Source organism: Petaurus breviceps, unplaced genomic scaffold (genome assembly GCF_028583685.1).
Source record: "Petaurus breviceps papuanus isolate PSGF00001 unplaced genomic scaffold, PetGlider_PUasm1.0 90825, whole genome shotgun sequence".
NCBI classification, from domain to species: Eukaryota; Metazoa; Chordata; class Mammalia; order Diprotodontia; family Petauridae; genus Petaurus; species Petaurus breviceps.
In genome coordinates this window covers 10,176,590-10,194,307 of record NW_027187353.1, presented here as the reverse complement: position 1 = coordinate 10,194,307, position 17,718 = coordinate 10,176,590, and the positions used below count along the sequence as shown (strand labels likewise).

The window sequence follows — 17,718 nt, the reverse complement described above, 5'->3', positions numbered from 1 at the left end:
TGGAGATAGGAAAAGCCTCTGCAGGAAGACCAAATGCCACTCTCCCTCTTCTTGAAAAGAGACCAAATGCTTCATAGGATTTAGAGTATAAAGAACCTAAGATTATGTAACCCACTGTCCTCATTTGAAAAGTGAAGATTCAGGAACATGAGATAACTTGCTCAAGATAGAACAGGAGTTTTTTTTTTCTATTATAAATTGTTTATTATCATACTTAAAATAATCTTCCACAGGGCTTAGTATATAGTGGGCATGTGCTGATTAGATCCTCTTATGTGATCGCATATTTCATCCCCTAATTTTACATACAAGGTCATAAAGCAGACTTGTTGAGAGAATGTGGATTAATTAGTAAAAAAAAAAAAAAAACAAAACCTATCAACAATTTTGAAAAACCAAAAAATCCCCCAAAAACAAAAACAAAACTCAGCAACTCAACTAATTTCCTATTTATTGTAGGTCAGTAGCACTATCTTGGTTTATAAAAAAGGCAGTTACTTTGCATATCTGAAAGACTCACAAGGTCCTGAAAGAGAAGCTCATAGGTCATGTCAGTCAAACTCCTCTTTTTATAGATAAGGAAATTAATGTACAGAGGAGATGTGACTTGCCCTGTTACAGAAGTACTAATTTGTTGTTGTTCAGTCTTTTTCAGCCCTTTGTCTCTTTGTGACCCCATTTGGGATTTTCTTGGCAAGGATACTGAAGGGGCTTTGAGGAAACTGAGGCAAACAGGATTAAGTGACTTACCCAGGGTCTTGCAGCTATTGAATTTCTGAGACCAGATTTGAACCTAGGAAGTTAGGTCTTCCTGATTGGAGGAACAGGGCTCCTGAGACACCCAACTGCCCAACTATTAATTAGCAGAGCCATACTAATCTTACATCAGCTGCTTTAAAATCTAGCACTTTTTCTACTGTTCACCTGTGTTTTGCATGAATATCAATAACTTCGATTAATAAGTGTTAAGGGTTGTGTCTTATTTATTTTTCAATTAACAACCATGATAAAGATGAATTGATCAAAATGATATGCAAAACCTTCATATACCTTAAGGTGTAATATAAAATGCTATTATTTTTGCTTGTATCTCTAATAAAGAGTACATAGTAACATATACTATAATATGATATGATATGACATAATATATAATATATATAATATAACACAGTACAATAAAATATCATATCATATATCATATCATAACATAATACAATACAATATAATAAAGAGTTCATAGAGTACATCCTACACACTTAAAAATTTGTGTAGGAAAGGAGACAGATAAAAACACGATCACATCCCTCCCTCCAGCTCCCTTGCCCCTTTCATTTTGAAGAAGTCTGTGGAAAAGTTATTTGCTTTGGTTTGGGGAAGATACAGGCAATGAGACTCTTGTACTCTCTTAGGCAACTGTGCCCTGATTCAAAGAGGTATCACATAATCTAAGTGTTCTAATTCCTGCTCAGTTATAAATTCTGTAACCTTGGACAAGTCAGAAAGACCCGGGTTCCAATAAAGTTTCTGCTACTTTACTAGCAAGGTGACCTGGGACGAGTTGTTCCCTCTCTCTGGGCCTAGATTCCCTTGCATGTGAAATGAGGAGGAGGGAGGGGATAGTTAGTTCCTTGGGGTCCTTATAGATTTATTTCTATGCTCCTTCTAAGCTAAACTTCCCAGCTTTAAATCAATGATCCTGAGGCCAGTGCCCCTGCAATTTAAAAGAAAAAGAAAATGAAAACTTTGGAACTAACAATCAAGGGAATCACATTTGTAGATCTACCTAAAGAGAAGGAATTTGTGGTAGATATGATGCAGATATAGTATAAGGGTCCCTAACGGTTAAAAAGAATGTTAAGGGCTGCTTTCCCAATAATTTGTGAATACCCTCCTGAGGATCATGTAATTTGAGGGCATCCTAAAACCCTTTCCCCCTTATCCTGAAATATCATAAAACTTTTTATCTTGTAAGACCAAAAGAATTATTTTTTTCTTCCTTATCCTGTGTTCCTCTGTCCTTCTTATTCTGCCATACAATACCTCTTTATCTTGTAAATAATCATCTCCCTCATCCTGCATCATGAATTCTTCCTCATTCTTAATCTTCAACCAGCATAAAACCTTAAAACTACATCATCATTCCAAACATCTTTAGGCTATATAGCTTTCTGTCTCTATAAACCTGGTCCTCTGAAATATCAGGGCCTCTAATTAGCTACTTGTGACAAGGCCCAAGTACTTCAGGTAATAAAACTCCCATTGGCTACTGAGAATGTGTAAGTGAATTAATTCCTTCACATTGGAACCATGCTCTGGAATTTAACCTCAACAGATAGAGCAGGGCATGGAATCAGGAGAACCTGAGTTCAAATTTGGCCTCTGACATTTATTAGTTGTGTGACCCTGGGCCAGTCACTTAACTCTCTCTGACTCAGTTTCCTTGCCTGTAAGGAAATGAGCTGAAGAAGGAAATGGCAAACTATTGCAGTGTCTTTGCCAAGAAAATCCCAAATGGGGTCAAGAAGAGTTGGACATGACTGAATAACAGCTGGGTTTATTTAACAGGTTAAAAGTCTTCAGGTAGGAGGGCCCCAGGCACAACAGTGCAGTTTGTTTGGAGCACAGTCATACTTGCATATTTTAAACAAAGTGAGTCCTCCAAGTTCTCCAGTTAGGCATATGAGTACCTCTTTACCACTCTGGAAATGGTTTTGGAGAGTTGCCTGGCTTAAAAAACAAAACAAAACAAAATAAACCATACTTTCACCCTTTGGCTAACCTGGCCAGGAATCTTTGCCAATTTAGCTAGTCTGGACAAATAGACAACAGACAAACAGCTCTCCTCCCCGCGATTTTTGGGGGCCCTTCCATTTCGGTAGGAGGTTCTAGAGATGGTCAGCTGGCACGGCCTTTCAGAGAACACCAGGGTCACCTTCCAGCCGCTGAAGGCCTCGGGGAAGACCAGCTTTAGTGGACACCAACAGGCACACAGGAAATTATGAATTCAGAATTAGCTTTATTCGAGTTCTTTTCTGGTGTCGGGGGAGGGGGAAGCTGGGACAGTCTTCCCACTCAGTATAATTAGGCGCCTCACACCCCGCCCAATGCATCCTGCAAACCCTTGCCCCTACCCCCGCTGCATCCTGCAGACCCCTGCCCGCTCTTGTCAGCCTCAGAGCCTGGGTCCCAGACCCTTTCGCTTCCAGGAGTGGGCGATTCCAGGATATGGAAACGAGCTGGGGCTTGCTGAGTAATTGACAAGGGCAGAGCCTGGGTAGGGGCGGGGAGGAGTGGACCCCAACAAGGGCACTGGGAAGGATCTGGAGGAGCCTAGTCTTAGTCAGACCCTTCGAATGGGTCGCGGCGCGGTGACGGAGCACGCGTGGGTCAAACTGCGGAGGCAGAGGCAGGGAGCTAACCGCGCAGGAGTCCAGGATCTGGGTTAGATTTGGAGCTGAGAAGGAGCCTGGGGAAGGGGTGAGGGCCAAGCCCCAAAGGGGCGGGCCAGGAGGGAGAACCGGGTGGGGGCGGAACCGCGGTGGGAGGGTGAGCCGGGGGAGCATGGCTGGGGAGGACATAAGACTTCGGGGCGTGGCCGGATTGGGGGACTGGGAGGGGCGGGAACGGGGAGTGCCGGGTTAAACCCAGGAGAAGCAGGAAAGGAGTTGGCTCTTGGGGGCGTTTAGGACCTGGGCAGGAATCGGATCTAGGGACGGAAAGGGTCGGAGAGGCAGACTGGATGGGATAGGGGAGGGGTCAGACCTGGACCCCGAAAAGGGTAAAATGGTGACACGATGGAGAAGGAAATGGCAAAGCACCCCAGTATCTGCCGAGAAAACCCCACCAATACTTGTAGGGTCGGACATGGCTGAGAGACTGAACTGGAGTTGGAGAAGAGGCACGAGAGGGGGCGGAGCTCGGCTGCGGGGGCGGGGAAGGGAGGAGTTAGAGGGGGCACTGGAGGGGAGGGGAATTTATTGAGGGGACGGAGGTGAGGCCACGATTGGAGGAGCGAACTAATAAGAGCGGAGGCCGGAAGATGGGCCCTGATTGGAGGAGGGTCGGAGTTAGAGCTGAGTTCTGACTGGCTGGGCCAAAGCGGAAGGGGGCGGAGTCAGGACGGAGGCGGAGCCGGAGTGGAGCAGGGGCGGGATCAGAAGAGCGTGGGCGGGGGGGGGCGGGGTCGTAGCGTCGGGGCGGGGGGGGGGGCGGAGGCGGAGGCTGCAGAGTGTCCCAGGCCAGAGGCAAGCTGTGGTCCAGCACATCCCCAGAACTCCGCTACCCCGCCGGAGCGGAGCTCAAGAGGGCTGGCGGGCGGGCGAGGCGCATGGAGAAGGCCGGCGGCAAAGGCGGGCCTTCGAACCCCGTCGTGGTGGTGGTCGGCGGCGGTATAGCGGGGCTCGGGGCGGCGCAGCGGCTCTGCCGGCACCCGAACTTCCGGAACCTGCGGCTTCTGGAGGCCACTGACCGCTGCGGGGGCCGCATCCGCTCGCAGTCCGCCTTTGGTAACATACTCCCCTATCCCCGCCCCAGAGACCCCCTCCTCAGGCCAGCGAGACCCCCACTCGCCGCTTCTGGTAGAAGCCCGGGCGTTGAGCCGGTGGGGGTGGGAAGTAACCGGGATGGGGGTGGGGAGCCCGATGCCCCTTGACCCTGGTCGTCAGAAAAGGTCACGGGAGGGAGGGTCTTTAGAAGCCATCTGGGGCAGCCCCCTGACAGCAGGGTGACAGTGGCACCCGCGGCCCTCGCGTTAGAGCTGGAAAGGACCTTGTCAGTCTTGTAGTCCAGCCTTCTTACAGAGGAGGAAACTGAAGCCTAGACAGGGTAGGGAGCAGCTGGACACCCCGCGGGAGAAACGCCTAGAGTGCCTCGTGGTGAGAAGCGACGGGGGCATGGGGAAATTGAGAGGTCTAACAGTCCACGAACAGAGAGAAGGAAGGTCAAGTTCAGCAGGGAGGGGAAGTCAGGAAAGCCCCAAGACGATGAACTTTGTTCCTATTCTCCTTCCACTCCCTCAGGTGGTGTGATTGAGATTGGGGCTCACTGGATCCACGGGCCCTCCAAGAACAACCCTGTCTTTCAGCTGGCTTTAGAGTATGGCCTCTTGGGTGAGAAAGAGATGTCGGAGGAAAACCAGCTTATTGAAGTTGGTGGCCACCCAGGTCTGCCTTCTCTGTCCCTCTCCAGCTCTGGCAATCCTGTGAATCTCAAGTTGGTAGAAGATATGTCTAATCTGTTTTATACTCTGTTAGACCAAACCCGTGAGTTCCTTCATATGACAGATACCCCTGTCCCCAGCGTGGGGGAATACCTGAAGAAGGAGATTGCTCGGCAGATGGTTGATTGGACAGAAGATGAACAGACAAAGCACCTTAAACTGTCCATCATGAACACCTTCTTCAACCTAGAGTGCTGTGTGAGTGGGAGCCACAGTATGGATTTGGTTGCCCTTGGATCCTTTGGGGAATATGCCACATTGCCAGGGCTAGATTGTACCTTTTCTGAGTAAGTAGACTTCATTTCATGGTGTGTGCCCAAAGGTAGTTGTAACTTTGACCTGAAGAAGTCATTTATAGTGGTTTGACCCAGTTGAGGATACCCTGTGACTCATAGCATTAGGCTGAACACCAGCTTTTGATTCTGGTTTTCCAGAGAAAATGCTCAAAATTGGAGGGGAGGGTAGCTGATTTTAGAATGACTCACATTTCCATTTTTCTGTTCCTGAGCATTGCTCTCCCCACCCCCATTGGCATTCCCCCAGTGCTATTTTTTCCCCCTTGTCCAATCAGTTCCTGAAGTCTCCCTCAGTTAGGTAAAAGGGAAAGGGCATATAGATTTGCTTAATCTCAAGAGAAAATAATTAAAGGAAGGAGAAGCATTTTTTGACATAGTAAACAGTGATTCTCCCCCAGAATGAGCCATTTTGGGGAGCCAGTGGTTTATCTTTCAGCTGTTTTTGTGTGTGTGAGACTTGTTAAGTACAGTAACCTGACTTCTTGTGGCCATATGATGGGTTCTGTTGCACAGGAATAAGGATGATAGATCTAGTGTGAGCAGACCCAGAAGTTAGATTGTATAGAAAACCTCAGGAATTGATGTTTCTTTTCTCTGTGTTAGAGCTTGCTGAAACAGCTCCTACTTTAGAAGGTTTTTTTTTTCCAGTTGGAAACAATTTATTTATAATTTTTTTTCTCTTTACCAGTGCTTCTTGTTATATTACATTCATTTTTGAACCAGCCCTTCACCTTCCCTTGCCTGGCAAGCCTTTTCTTGTAACATGTATTTAAAAGATAAAAGAAAGAAGCAATTTAGTACAACCAACCAACCAGTGAAGTGACTCATCCTTGTCTGACAGTATATACAATATCCCCACCCAGAGTTCCCTACCTCTGCAATGAAGGGAGGGAGGTGCATTTGCTTAACTCTTCCACACTCAAGCCGGGTCATTACAATTACATGGTTTTGTTTTATTGGAACAATTAAAATGAGTTTCAGCCATCTGGCTCTTCTGACAAAAATTCTGACTTGTGTCATAACTCTTCTAGGGGTTATGAAGGCCTCACAAACTGCATAATGACTTCTTTGCCGAAAAATGTTGTCCTAGTAAACAAACCAGTGAAGATCATTCACTGGAATGGCACCTACAGACAAGAAAGTTTTCCAGGAGAAAAATTTCCAGTACTGTTGGAATGTGAAGGAGGAGAGAAGTTTCCAGCACATCATGTTATAGTTACTATACCCTTAGGTAAACTTTTTTCCTCTCTTTTTCTTGCTACATTTTTCATCCAAACTCATCTAATAGCTGTAGCCTCTTGTATCTCAGCGGCCCTATCTTAAAGATGTAACCATGTATCTTATTTCATTTTTGCTATGTTAACTAATAAGCTAATTTTAATTTCAAAAATGTCATCATTCCTATATGTATAACCTGTTACAGTTTGCAAAGTGTTTTTCTCCAAACAATCCTGTGAACTAGGTATTATCATGCCCATATTGGAGGAAACTGAGATTTAGTTAAATTAAGCCCCTTGCTCAGGGTCACACAGCTAATAAGTGACAGAATGAGTTTCTAACCATGGTCTTCTGACTTAAAGTCTGGTGTCTTCTTTAAATTCTATATGACTCTTCCTTCTCATTTCAGTCATATTCAGCTCTTGTTGACTCCTTTTGGAGTTTTCTTGGTAAAAATACTGGAATGGGTTTCCATTTCCATCCTCAGTTCATTTTCCAGATGAGGGGACAGTGAACTGTGTTAAGTAACTTGCCCAGGGTCACACAGTTAGAAGAAAGTGACTGAGGCCAGATTTGAACTCAAGAAGATGAGTCTTCCTGACTCCAGGCCTGGCTCTCCATCCACTGCACCCTCTAGCTGTCCTGCTTCTTAGTATAGAGATAGAGACAGTAAGGCTTAGTGGAGAGTGATGGGTGTGGAGTTCAGATCTTGCCTCTGATAACTGATGGCTACTAGTTATGTGACCCTGACCAAGTCATTAATCCCCTTTGTACCTCCCTAGGATGTAGCTGGCAGTTAGGAACCACTGATGGATTTGAGCCAGAGAAGAATGTGATCTAGTGGGGAGAGGTCTAGGTTGGGAGGGAGGGGAACACTTTCCACATATGGTGTATGTGACCTTGGACAAGTCATCTCATCTCTCTGTGCCTCAGTTTCTCTAGCTGTAAATCAAGGGATTTGACTAAGTGACTGTAGGGTTCCTTTTGACTCTAATTGGATGATCTGCTACATTATTTATAAATTACAGTCTACTTTGATGGAGGCAGTTCCCTTAGCTAAGGAAATCACATTCTTCATGTAGTAGACAAGGGTTAAATATTGAAAAAATGAGGTATAAAAGTAATTATTTCAGTTGTTTGAAGTAAGAATGAGACACATCCTTTTATTAAGGGGATTTGTTCTGTGAAATTTGGATTCAGTCAGAGGGCTGCACTTGAGGGCCTCAAGGCCACAGGTTTCCCACCCCTGTATTCATTGTCCATATTTGAAAGACCCCTTTTCTGCCCCTTTATGACTGGAATATAGAAAAGATCTTGGACTAGTTGTATGTGAGTTTTAAGAAGATTCTTTCCTTCATAGAGTTAGTTATATCATCACAGGGTGTAGGGTTGGAATGACCCTTGGTGGGCATCTGGACTAACCTCCCCCGCTTTAACAGATGAGCAAATAGACCCAGACAGGTTCAGTAACTTAAACAAGGTCACAGAGCTAGTAAGTAGTAGAGTGGGAGTTATCAAAAGTCACTCTTTTTATTAGGTTAAATTCTTGGACATAGCAGTCTTCCTTCACTGGAATCCTCGGACTATCCCATTGTGAAGGACCCTGGATTTTTGTGGGATTGAGATGCTCTTAAAACTTTGTGTATGATCTCAGTAAACTTCATTATACCCCCAGTTATCGACAAAACAAAATCCATGCTTGTTATTAGTGACATGATACATTAAGCAGTGACATTCAAGTGAAGGAGTTTTATTTCAGAAGGCTCTGGTATAGGGGGTTGGGAGGAGGGGTATTTCTTGCATTTTGGAAGTTGATCTTCTGAGATTTCTGTAGTCATTTCAAGCTCTTTGGTAGTAACTATTTCCACATCACCTAGTTCTCTGAGTCAGCGTCCTGCCAGCTCCTTCTCTTTCCTGCTAGTCTACCCTTAAAACATCAGTTTGGTGAGAACTAGCCTAACCATTAGGATTCAAAGTTTGACAATTTTGTGCTTCTCCCTAATGAGAAATTCATCCCATTTCCTTTCATCTTGACCTCAAGACTTGGGTTTAGACGAGTGATCGCCCAAACTCTTCTGATTTGATTTATTTCAGGTGTTCTCAAAGAGCAACTGAATACTTTATTCAGCCCACCACTTCCCCGTAGGAAAGCAGAAGCGATCAGGAGAATGGGCTTCGGAACCAACAATAAAATATTCCTGGAGTTTGAAGAACCTTTCTGGGAACCAGACTGCCAACAAATCCAGGTGGTGTGGGAGGACACATCGCCCCTTGTGGATGTCAGGGCTGAGCTGAAGGACATATGGTTCAAAAAGCTCATTGGCTTTTTAGTCCTGCCTCCCTTGGAGTATGTATTGGTTTTCGTTTGTTTTGTTTTATTTTTGTTTTGAGATATTCTTCAGGACTGAATCATGAGTGGATGATGATATAGAAAATGGCAGCCATGTTCCTGGCAGTCTGGGGAGTTAGCATTGAAGGGAAATGACATGAGGAATTTAATCCTCATGGCCAACCTCTGGACTGGTTCAGAGCCCACCAAGAAGGGAAACAAGTCGACGTGGTTCTGATAAGATCCATTGTGAATTGCTATATACAAGACCTTGGCCAGTTTGAGAATTTGGGAGGGTACGTAATATGTGAAGTGTTGGGGCCCCTGTAATCTGCTAGGTGCTAAGCATTACAGAAAAGATCAAACACACAGATGTTACGAGCAAGGAATTCATATTAGTCTTGTTGTGAGGCAAGATTGGAGCACAGTATAGTGAAGAGAGTTAGGGATTTGGAGTCATGGGTTTTTGTTGTTCAATCGTGTCTGACTCTTCGTGACCCCATTTGGGGTTCTCTTGGCAGAGATACTGGAGTGGTTTGCCATTTCCTTCTCCAGCTCATTTTGCAGATGAGGAAACTGAGGCAATTGGGGTAAAGTGATTTGCCCAGGGTCACACAGCTAGGAAGTGTCTGAGGCCAGATCTGAACTCAGGAAGATGAGTCTTCTTGATTCCAGGTCCAACATCACTGTATCACCTAACTGCCCTTGTCCTTGATATTCCAAGCACTGTGGTGCCACTTAGAGTCCTGGAGCTTGGGTTCAAATCCAGCCTCTACTGCTTAGTAATTTGGCAAACTGTTTACTCTTTGGGCCTCACCTTCTTTATCTGTGAAATGAGAGCATAGCATTAAATGACCCGGGATGTCCCCACAAATATCTGGGCGATGAAGATAATAAACAAGATGGTATTCATCAGGATCACATCAGAGACTAGCAATGCTCAGTCATATGATACAGATTGACATAGGCAGCATTCTATGGGAAAGCTACGGAGATAGAATGTTGTGTTTGGAGTCTGGAAAACATGGGTTCGAATCCATTTATTTGCCCCTTCTCTCTACCTTAGGCAGCTCCCAAGGACTTACCTACTAAGTCACAGGTTGTGATGACCTACTTTTGGGAGCCAAGGTGTGTGTGTGTGTGTGTGTGTGTGTGTGTGTGTAGATGCCTATGTATCTTTGTCTATATAGATATGGGGCTTGCCATATGTGTGTGTATGTATAAAAGAATGTGTGTGTAGGTGTACATATATGTGTATGGGGCTTGTCATGTGTGTTTGTGTATAAAAGCATCTTTGATTTTGTGGTCTGAGACTCTACCAACTCTCCAGAGCAGATTAAAACCCATCGAGGATTTCATAGATTCATCCTTGAGAGTTGCCTGAGGCCCAGAGACATGAAGGGGCTTTGTAAGGTTTACATAGCTAGTAAGTGTCAAGGAGCAGAATTCAAACCCATATCGTCCAGACTCCATACCCAGCAGCTCTATCCTACTGCCTTTATGCCATGTAAAGTTTTATGTATATATGTGTGTGTGTGTATATATTTATATTTATATATGTATGTAAATTTATATAAATACATATGTGGTGATGATAATTCAGAGATTATAAATAATTTAGAGGTTGGAAGAACTGTTTTGTGAGGAAGAGTAAAGGATCTAAACTGGTATAGTGTGGTGAAGAAATAAAAATGTTATCCCATTATAGCAAAGGAGACCTCAGCACAGCAGGACAGAAGGAGGGCACGTAGGATGAACATGATCCTTTGCTTGTCAAATGACCGAGTCAACAGGGGAAGAGTTAGCAGTTTCCTTCTTTAGACTCTGGTAAAGGAGCCGATACAAAGCTTGCCTGCCCATCACACAGCATTCTTGTCTCCAGTTCTGCCCGAGTGGTTCCTTGTATCCTTGGTGGCAGGAGACCAGGAAGGACTGTGGTTTGCCTGTCTCTTACCTAAACTACTTCCCATCCAGTGAAAGCTCCTTTCTTCCCGTGCAGGTCCACCTATGTTCTCTGTGGGTTCATTGCTGGACTGGAATCAGAATTTATGGAAACCCTCTCTGATGAAGAAGTACTTTCATCTCTAACCCAAGTCTTAAGGAAAATAACAGGTACTTCTCCCTTACGTAGAAATAAAGGACCAGGATTGTATTTGCTTTGAACTGATCACTGATTCTAAGCCCAATGTTTCAGTATATCCCAGTGCTAGATTTGGTCTGTGCATTCCTAAGGGAGGTTCCACTTTATATAAATCCAGATTGATTAAAATCACTTGTCTATGAGGTTTATAGGCTCAGTATTGCTTTTTCCTTCCAATGACTCTAAATTAAAATTGAGGCAGTTGACATTAGCCAGATTTTACAGATGAACTGAAACCCCCAAAAGGTAAAGTGATATTGTCAGGGTCAATGACAATGACAACTGACAGATCAGAAGCCACTTCCTCCCTCTGAATCTGTTACTGGTAAGCACCCACTGTATCCACTAGATTGTATTGTTTTCCTGTTTGTTTGTTCTTTAGGGTTTTTTTTTTTTTTTAGAATTTAGCAAAGCTAACATGGCAGAAGGAACCTTTTGCTAATACACTGTATGACATGGTTTTCTTCCCTGGTAGTGTCTTTCATTTTGGAAAATGCCCAGTCTTTAAAATGAAAAGCAAATTGCAAACATACGGGAGGGAGTGCTGTGTTAACCTGCTGCATCTCTGGGGTTCAGGAAATCCACAGCTCTCCAGGCCTCGGAGTATGCTCAGGTCCAGGTGGCACAGTGCCCCCTACACCAGAGGCTCTTACAGCTACGTTGCAGTTGGCAGCTCTGGAGAAGACATTGATTTGCTTGCCCAACCCCTTCCTACAGACTCCTTAGGCCCCCAGGTAAATATTTTTCCTTCTTGGACAATGAACTCTAATACCTTTTCTGATGTGCAGTCAATCTCTTTTTAAAAATGTTTTCTTGGTGCTTTAAAAAACAGCATTGCTGTCACTTTCCAACGCTATCTGAGACACTTCCCCACCACGCCCTTACACCAAAGAGCTACAGTTAAGCAAAGCAAACCGTCACATTGGCCACAGTCCATGTTGACAATTTCTAATAGCTCAACTTAGGAATTCTTTTATGTTAAAAAACAAGAAATCCTAGACCTAAAACAAACAGCATAAGAAGATGAGTCTAGTACTCTGGCTCGGCCTCCTTTGGAAGAGGCAACAGGGTTTTATTTTTAAATTTAGAATTCATACACAGTGATTAGCTGAAGCATTACCCCTTGTGTGGATATGGAGATGACAGGTGGCCTCTCTCATGCGGGTGAATGAAGCTGGACAGTTCTGGGGCCAAGAAGCATATGCCCATGTGCCTTTGGCTTTTTGGGAGAGGGACAGACAGGAACATATTCTTGATGATACAAACTAGAATTCAGAATGCATTTTTCAATAGGAACAATCTAATCCAAGGAACAAAGATTTAGAGCAGTAAAGGACCTTGCATTGATCTTATTTTGCAGTTGAGGAAATTGAAACAAAAAGCTTAAGTTGTCTGAGGTAGGTGACAGAGGTCAAAGGTGGCAGAGCAGGGTCAGATTCTAAACCTTTGACTCCAAATGCATTTCTCTCTCCTCAGCCAGTCCCACAGATTGGTGGGTGGGAAAGGATGGTGGGAATGAAATCTTTTTTTTTTTTCATGATAACTTTATTGCATATTTAAAAGGAATAACAAGTTGTACATAACAGATTTGCATTTTCATGTAATCTTATTCTTCTTAGATACAAGATAACTTAAATTGTTTTTTAAACCCTCACCTACGTACCTGACCATGATTTAGAACATTAAAAAAAATTCATTCAACAAATATAAAGTTATCATTATATGCAGAAAGCGCCGTGCTAGGCACTGGAGTTATAAAGTTGTTTGTTTTTTTAAGTGCACAGTCTGTGCCTCCAGGAGCTTTCTCCTTGGAATGAGAGCAGAGGGGTGTGTGGGAAAAGGGGAAGTACGGCATCTAAGTACAATACAAAGGAGAATGTATTGAGGGTAAAAGAGAGATCCTGACAAAGGGCTCTAGGAAAATCTGAGGGGAGAGAGAAAATTTTGGTAGGAGGGCATCATGAGGGCTTCATGGAGCAAGTAGCACCAAGTAGCACCAGCGCTGGTCCTGGGAAGAAAGAGCAGGGTCTGGAAAGGCAGAAGTGAGAGGGGGGGCACTCTAGGCATGGGGGATGGCTGAGGCAAAGGCATGGAGGCAGGAGGTGCCGTGTCCCTTAGAGTGAATGACTAGTAGCATTGTTGGGTTGGAATATAGATGACACTAAACAGAAATAATTGAGTCCTCAGACACTGACTTAGGAACGAACTTCAGAAACAGCAGTTCTAATTTGAAGTGCCTCCAATACAAATGTATTTGTCCAGGTAACAGTGGCATAAGTAATGAGCAGAATATAGCATGTTCATTCAGATTAGGAAACATACTGTGTACATGAGTGAATATTAAGACTTATTAGTATGAGATCATTGATGCAAAGAATCAATGCATCCTGTACTTCCCGTGGTTCTGACAGTTTTATGAGCATTTAAAATGATTATCAAATTTGGATTCCCAGACCCTTCTTTTGGATCACCAGAAGAAGGACAGAGGAAATAAGGGGGATAAGTTCAACCTAATTAATCTATTCATAGAAATGGTGAGGGGTTTCTAGAGGAGAGAGAGAATAATGAGCCAGCAAGCATTTATTAAGTATTTGCTGGACTAGGCCTTGTGTGTGGCTCTGGAGATAAAAAGATATAAATAAAACAGTCCCTGTTCTGGAGGAGGGGTCATATTCTCTAGGGAAAGGCGTGGAGAGGAAATGCTGATAATGACCCATGTTTCCTTTATCTCTCAGTTGCAGCATAGCTCCTTCTTCGGGCTCCTTCCAGTCCCCACTCATGCCAGCACTCTGGGTCCCCAGAATGCATTGGACGGCCTCTCCCTTCGGGCTTCCAGGGGTAGTCTTCTAGTATCATCCTCATGAGCCCCTACTGGTTTGCTCCTCCTTGATTATCTAGTTGATATCAGGTAGTCAGCTAGGGTTAATTAACTGTCAGAGGTATCTGCTAAGGCCTTATGATAACAAGAGCGGGTACAAAACATCTCCAGAAGTCTTGGTCCCAGTCTGTCACAGTTGCATTCAGAAGCCAGGGGAAGGTGGTTTAGGGAAAAATGAAAAAGAAAAGAAAACAAGCTTGGACAGCATGTATGGCAAGAGGTGGGAACCTCCCAGCCCCTGGAATCCTCATGCGGTTTCCATGGCTTCATTGTGACTCTCTGCTAGGTCCTAAGGATTCAGGACTCTCTGCCAAAAAAACTCCCACCTTTCTTCAACTTGTCCAGTTTGTTTTCCCTCAACTCCTACCTGGTCTTGATTCTCCAATGCCCTAGTTGGGCAATGCTCACACTCTAACAGTCTCTGCCCTCTAGTTCCAGGCATAAGAGGCTTGTTCCTCAACTCTAGGATTGTTCATATCTGGTTTCTACATTCAATTATGTCAATCTGGTGTTCTGAGCTGATTAGGATATCAGGGAATAGAACATCTTGTTAGTTTTATTAATTGGGAGGGGAGTGTGGATGTGAAACCTCCCTTGTATAGAAGTTTTTTCTTTTTTCTTTGAATTTATCCTAGTTTAGTTCAGCTCAACAAAAATTACCACCATACCTGGCCCTGAGGACACAGAGCAAAACCAGAGACAGTCTCTGGTTTTAAGGAATTTATATCCTATCCAGGGAGAAGGGCTGTAACATACAGAGAGATGCGTATGAAATAAACTCAGGCTTTGGTTTAGGGCCTCCTAATTGATCATGTCCATTACAGAGGATCCTAATATCTTCTTGTTCTTAATAGTTTGGTTAGTAGCCTTTTCATGCTGTCTTAAGAATGCATGGAAAACACACAGGCCCTAATGAAGAGAACAGAAGTATTTGAAAATATTTCTCTTTTTCTTCTAGGCATGATCCTCTTTATCAAAGAGGTCCCATGCCAGTATTGAAGTGAAAAGCAAAACAAAACAAAAAAATCTTTCTCTTCAGAGCTGTGATCTCCATGATGACAGTGTTAGGAAAAAGTATTCCATAAGGGGGCCAAATGCATTTTTTATGTGCATCCAGCCCTTTCTGTTCTCATCTAAGCATTCAATTTGACTTGCAGTTACAGATCCTTTTTGCTGGGGAAGCCACTCATAGGACATATTATTCTACCACCCACGGTGCTCTGCTGTCGGGGTGGAGGGAAGCTGATCGCCTCATCAACCACTGTGATTCCGAGGCCCACCATCAGAAACCCAGGCCCTGAGAACTCCCTTCTTGCTGCAGCTTTGCTCTAAATGCTGTTCCTCTCCGATGGCTTCATGATTGTTTAGTTGTTAGCCACTGTTTCCTCCCACAAATAATTTTCAGTCAAGCTCAGGCTTTCTTCAAAGACTCTCAAGAATGTTGAGAGTCATTCTCCAATTTAAAAAAAAAATTGTTAGTTGGTAATTTTTATTTCTTAAAGCTATTGCTATGCTCACACTTCCTGAAAAATTACCATCAGTGCCATGCCTGAGCAGCAAGAGCTAAGTGTTCCTGGTGATTCTGAATACAGTGTTCGGTGAACAGTATTGCACTAAAATAAAGTCTTTTAAAAAAATTTCTGTTGATAGTTTTTATCATTAATACCTTGGAGGTGACCCTGGGTTTACAAGCTCTGCCAGGTTCTCCCAGATTGAAAAAGTTTCAGTATGTTTCAAGGATGGACTGGTTATCTCTGTTGTCACAAGACTAGCTTACTAGGTATCACATACATGTACAGATGCATAATATATACATATATGAATTTAAATTGTTGTTGTTGTTTTTCATTTGTGTCTAATTCACATCTCCATTTGGGATTTTCTTGGCAAAAATCATTAAGTGATTTGTCATTTCCTTCTCTAGCTCATTTTTCAGATGGGGAAACCAAGGCAAACAGGGTAAAGTGACTTGCCCAGGGTCACACAACTAATAAGTTTCTGAAGTTGAGTTTGAAATCACAAAGATGGGTCTTCCTGACTCTGGACATAGCACTTTATTCATTGCACCACCTAGCTGCCCCCTATACACACATACATACATATCTATGTATTTTCAAGACTAAGTATTCTCATCTTGCCCAGGTTGGAATTCTGAGACTTCTCATCCACTCTGATCCACTAAGGAGCTTATACCTACTTGGTTTTCAACCTGTGCCAGCTTGTCCCTCATTGGAGCCTAGGTAAAAATAGTAATAATTATTATTATAGTACATATATGTGATTTGTTAACACCTTAATATTTATAAAGTTCTTTCCTAAAAACAATACTGCCAGATGTGTAGCATAAATATAACAATAAGAAATAGCTAATAATTATATAGCACTTACTATGTTCTGTATTAAACATTTTACAATGAATCTCATTTGATCCTCACAAGAATTCTGTGAGGTGGGGTGCTATTATTATTTCTATTTTACAGTTGGGGAAACAGGTAAACAGAGATTAAGTGACTTGCCCAGGGTCATACAGCCACTGTGTTTGATGCTGGATTTGAACTTGGGTCTTCATGATTGCAAGGGCTCAGCGTTCTATCTGCTGTTCCAGCTTGTGGGTATAATTATTCTTACTTTATGATGGAGGAAACAGGCTAGAAGAGTTAAATTACTTGCCTCAAGATCACAAATCTGTCACGTCTTGGAACCAGTGACTCTGGGTCCTTTACTCTTCAAACAGAATTACAGATTTGCTGCACATTTCCTTGCTTGATGAAACGCTCAGCATGCTGAGTACAGTTGGGGTCCTCACCAGTAGGTTGGCCAGCAGATGAATTCTTTGGCTGTGGCAATCCATGAGATTGGCACAAAATGAAACACCCCTTCATCCCATTTGGTTTCTGATTCTGAAGTGACAGGCAAATCACTTAACCTTAGCTATTAAAAATGCAAGTGCTTTGGATAGTGACCCACATTCCTAGAGGAACTGAACCATGTTCAAAATGAAAGATGGATAGCCAAGAGTGTTTCACTGACGTCATGTAATATTAAAAACCAAGGGGAAGGCTTCGAGCATGTTGTGCAGTCTCTCCGTCAAGGATCTATGGAAGGAAATAAATAAGAATTGCTCCAGAAGGGAAGTCTTGGTGAGGCCTTTGGCACTCCACACTAATGGAAGGCTTTCCCACATCCATGGATTAGATCCATCCAAACAGAGCTGCATTATTTACAATTTCTGTAGTACTCTATTCTATGAAAATGGTTTGACCTTCATTTGGATTAGCCATTCTTCCTAATATCCCCAAGCAAAGATAGTCAACATCATCCTTATTTGAAAAGGGGGATTTAATTTCAGAGAGAAGTGATTGAGTTGCCCAGGACCATAAAATGAAACTTCCAAAGACACCATTAAAACTTATAGGCACAGGCTATGATGGAATGAATTCTATGTTGAAGTCATTGGGATTGGTACGTTGGATACTGTGGGTGAGGAATAGCAACAGCAGTAACTGGCATTGATGAAGTCTTTCAGGTCAACAAGGTCAGTGATGTGTAGACATCATTTCTTTTGGTCTTCACAGCATTGTTGTCTTCTACCTGCTTCCAAGATGTTTTGCTCTTCACTTTTAACTGGAACCACTTCAC

General features: G+C 43.3%; 2 protein-coding genes across 5 annotated transcripts in view; one reads left to right on the top strand and one right to left on the bottom strand.

Moving 5' to 3' along the window:
* ECHS1 (enoyl-CoA hydratase, short chain 1) overlaps window positions 1-3,563 on the bottom strand; it is a 30,967-nt gene extending 27,404 nt beyond the window's left edge. Inside the window, exons 1-2 of the mRNA XM_069071227.1 lie at window positions 3,132-3,563; window positions 2,832-2,965 (exon numbers count right to left, since the gene is read on the bottom strand). Of these exons, the coding sequence (XP_068927328.1) occupies window positions 2,832-2,965; window positions 3,132-3,563 (566 nt within the window). The remainder of the gene's footprint in view (window positions 1-2,831; window positions 2,966-3,131) is intronic.
* A 630-nt stretch (window positions 3,564-4,193) lies between these two features.
* Window positions 4,194-17,718, top strand: PAOX (polyamine oxidase). 4 transcript variants are annotated; one of them, XM_069071279.1, is made up of 8 exons: window positions 4,197-4,505; window positions 5,019-5,505; window positions 6,546-6,745; window positions 8,827-9,079; window positions 11,061-11,173; window positions 11,778-11,935; window positions 16,222-16,319; window positions 17,655-17,718. In XM_069071279.1, exons 1-8 carry the CDS (start codon window positions 4,328-4,330, stop codon window positions 17,701-17,703), a joined length of 1,536 nt encoding a protein of 511 aa, XP_068927380.1. In that variant the 5' UTR covers window positions 4,197-4,327; the 3' UTR covers window positions 17,704-17,718. The 4 variants fall into 4 exon arrangements, with proteins under 4 accessions (XP_068927379.1, XP_068927381.1, XP_068927378.1 ...); XM_069071277.1 differs by lacking the exons at window positions 16,222-16,319; window positions 17,655-17,718 and adding an exon at window positions 15,237-15,910 and having other exon boundaries at window positions 4,196-4,505; XM_069071278.1 differs by lacking the exons at window positions 16,222-16,319; window positions 17,655-17,718 and having other exon boundaries at window positions 4,194-4,505; window positions 11,677-11,812.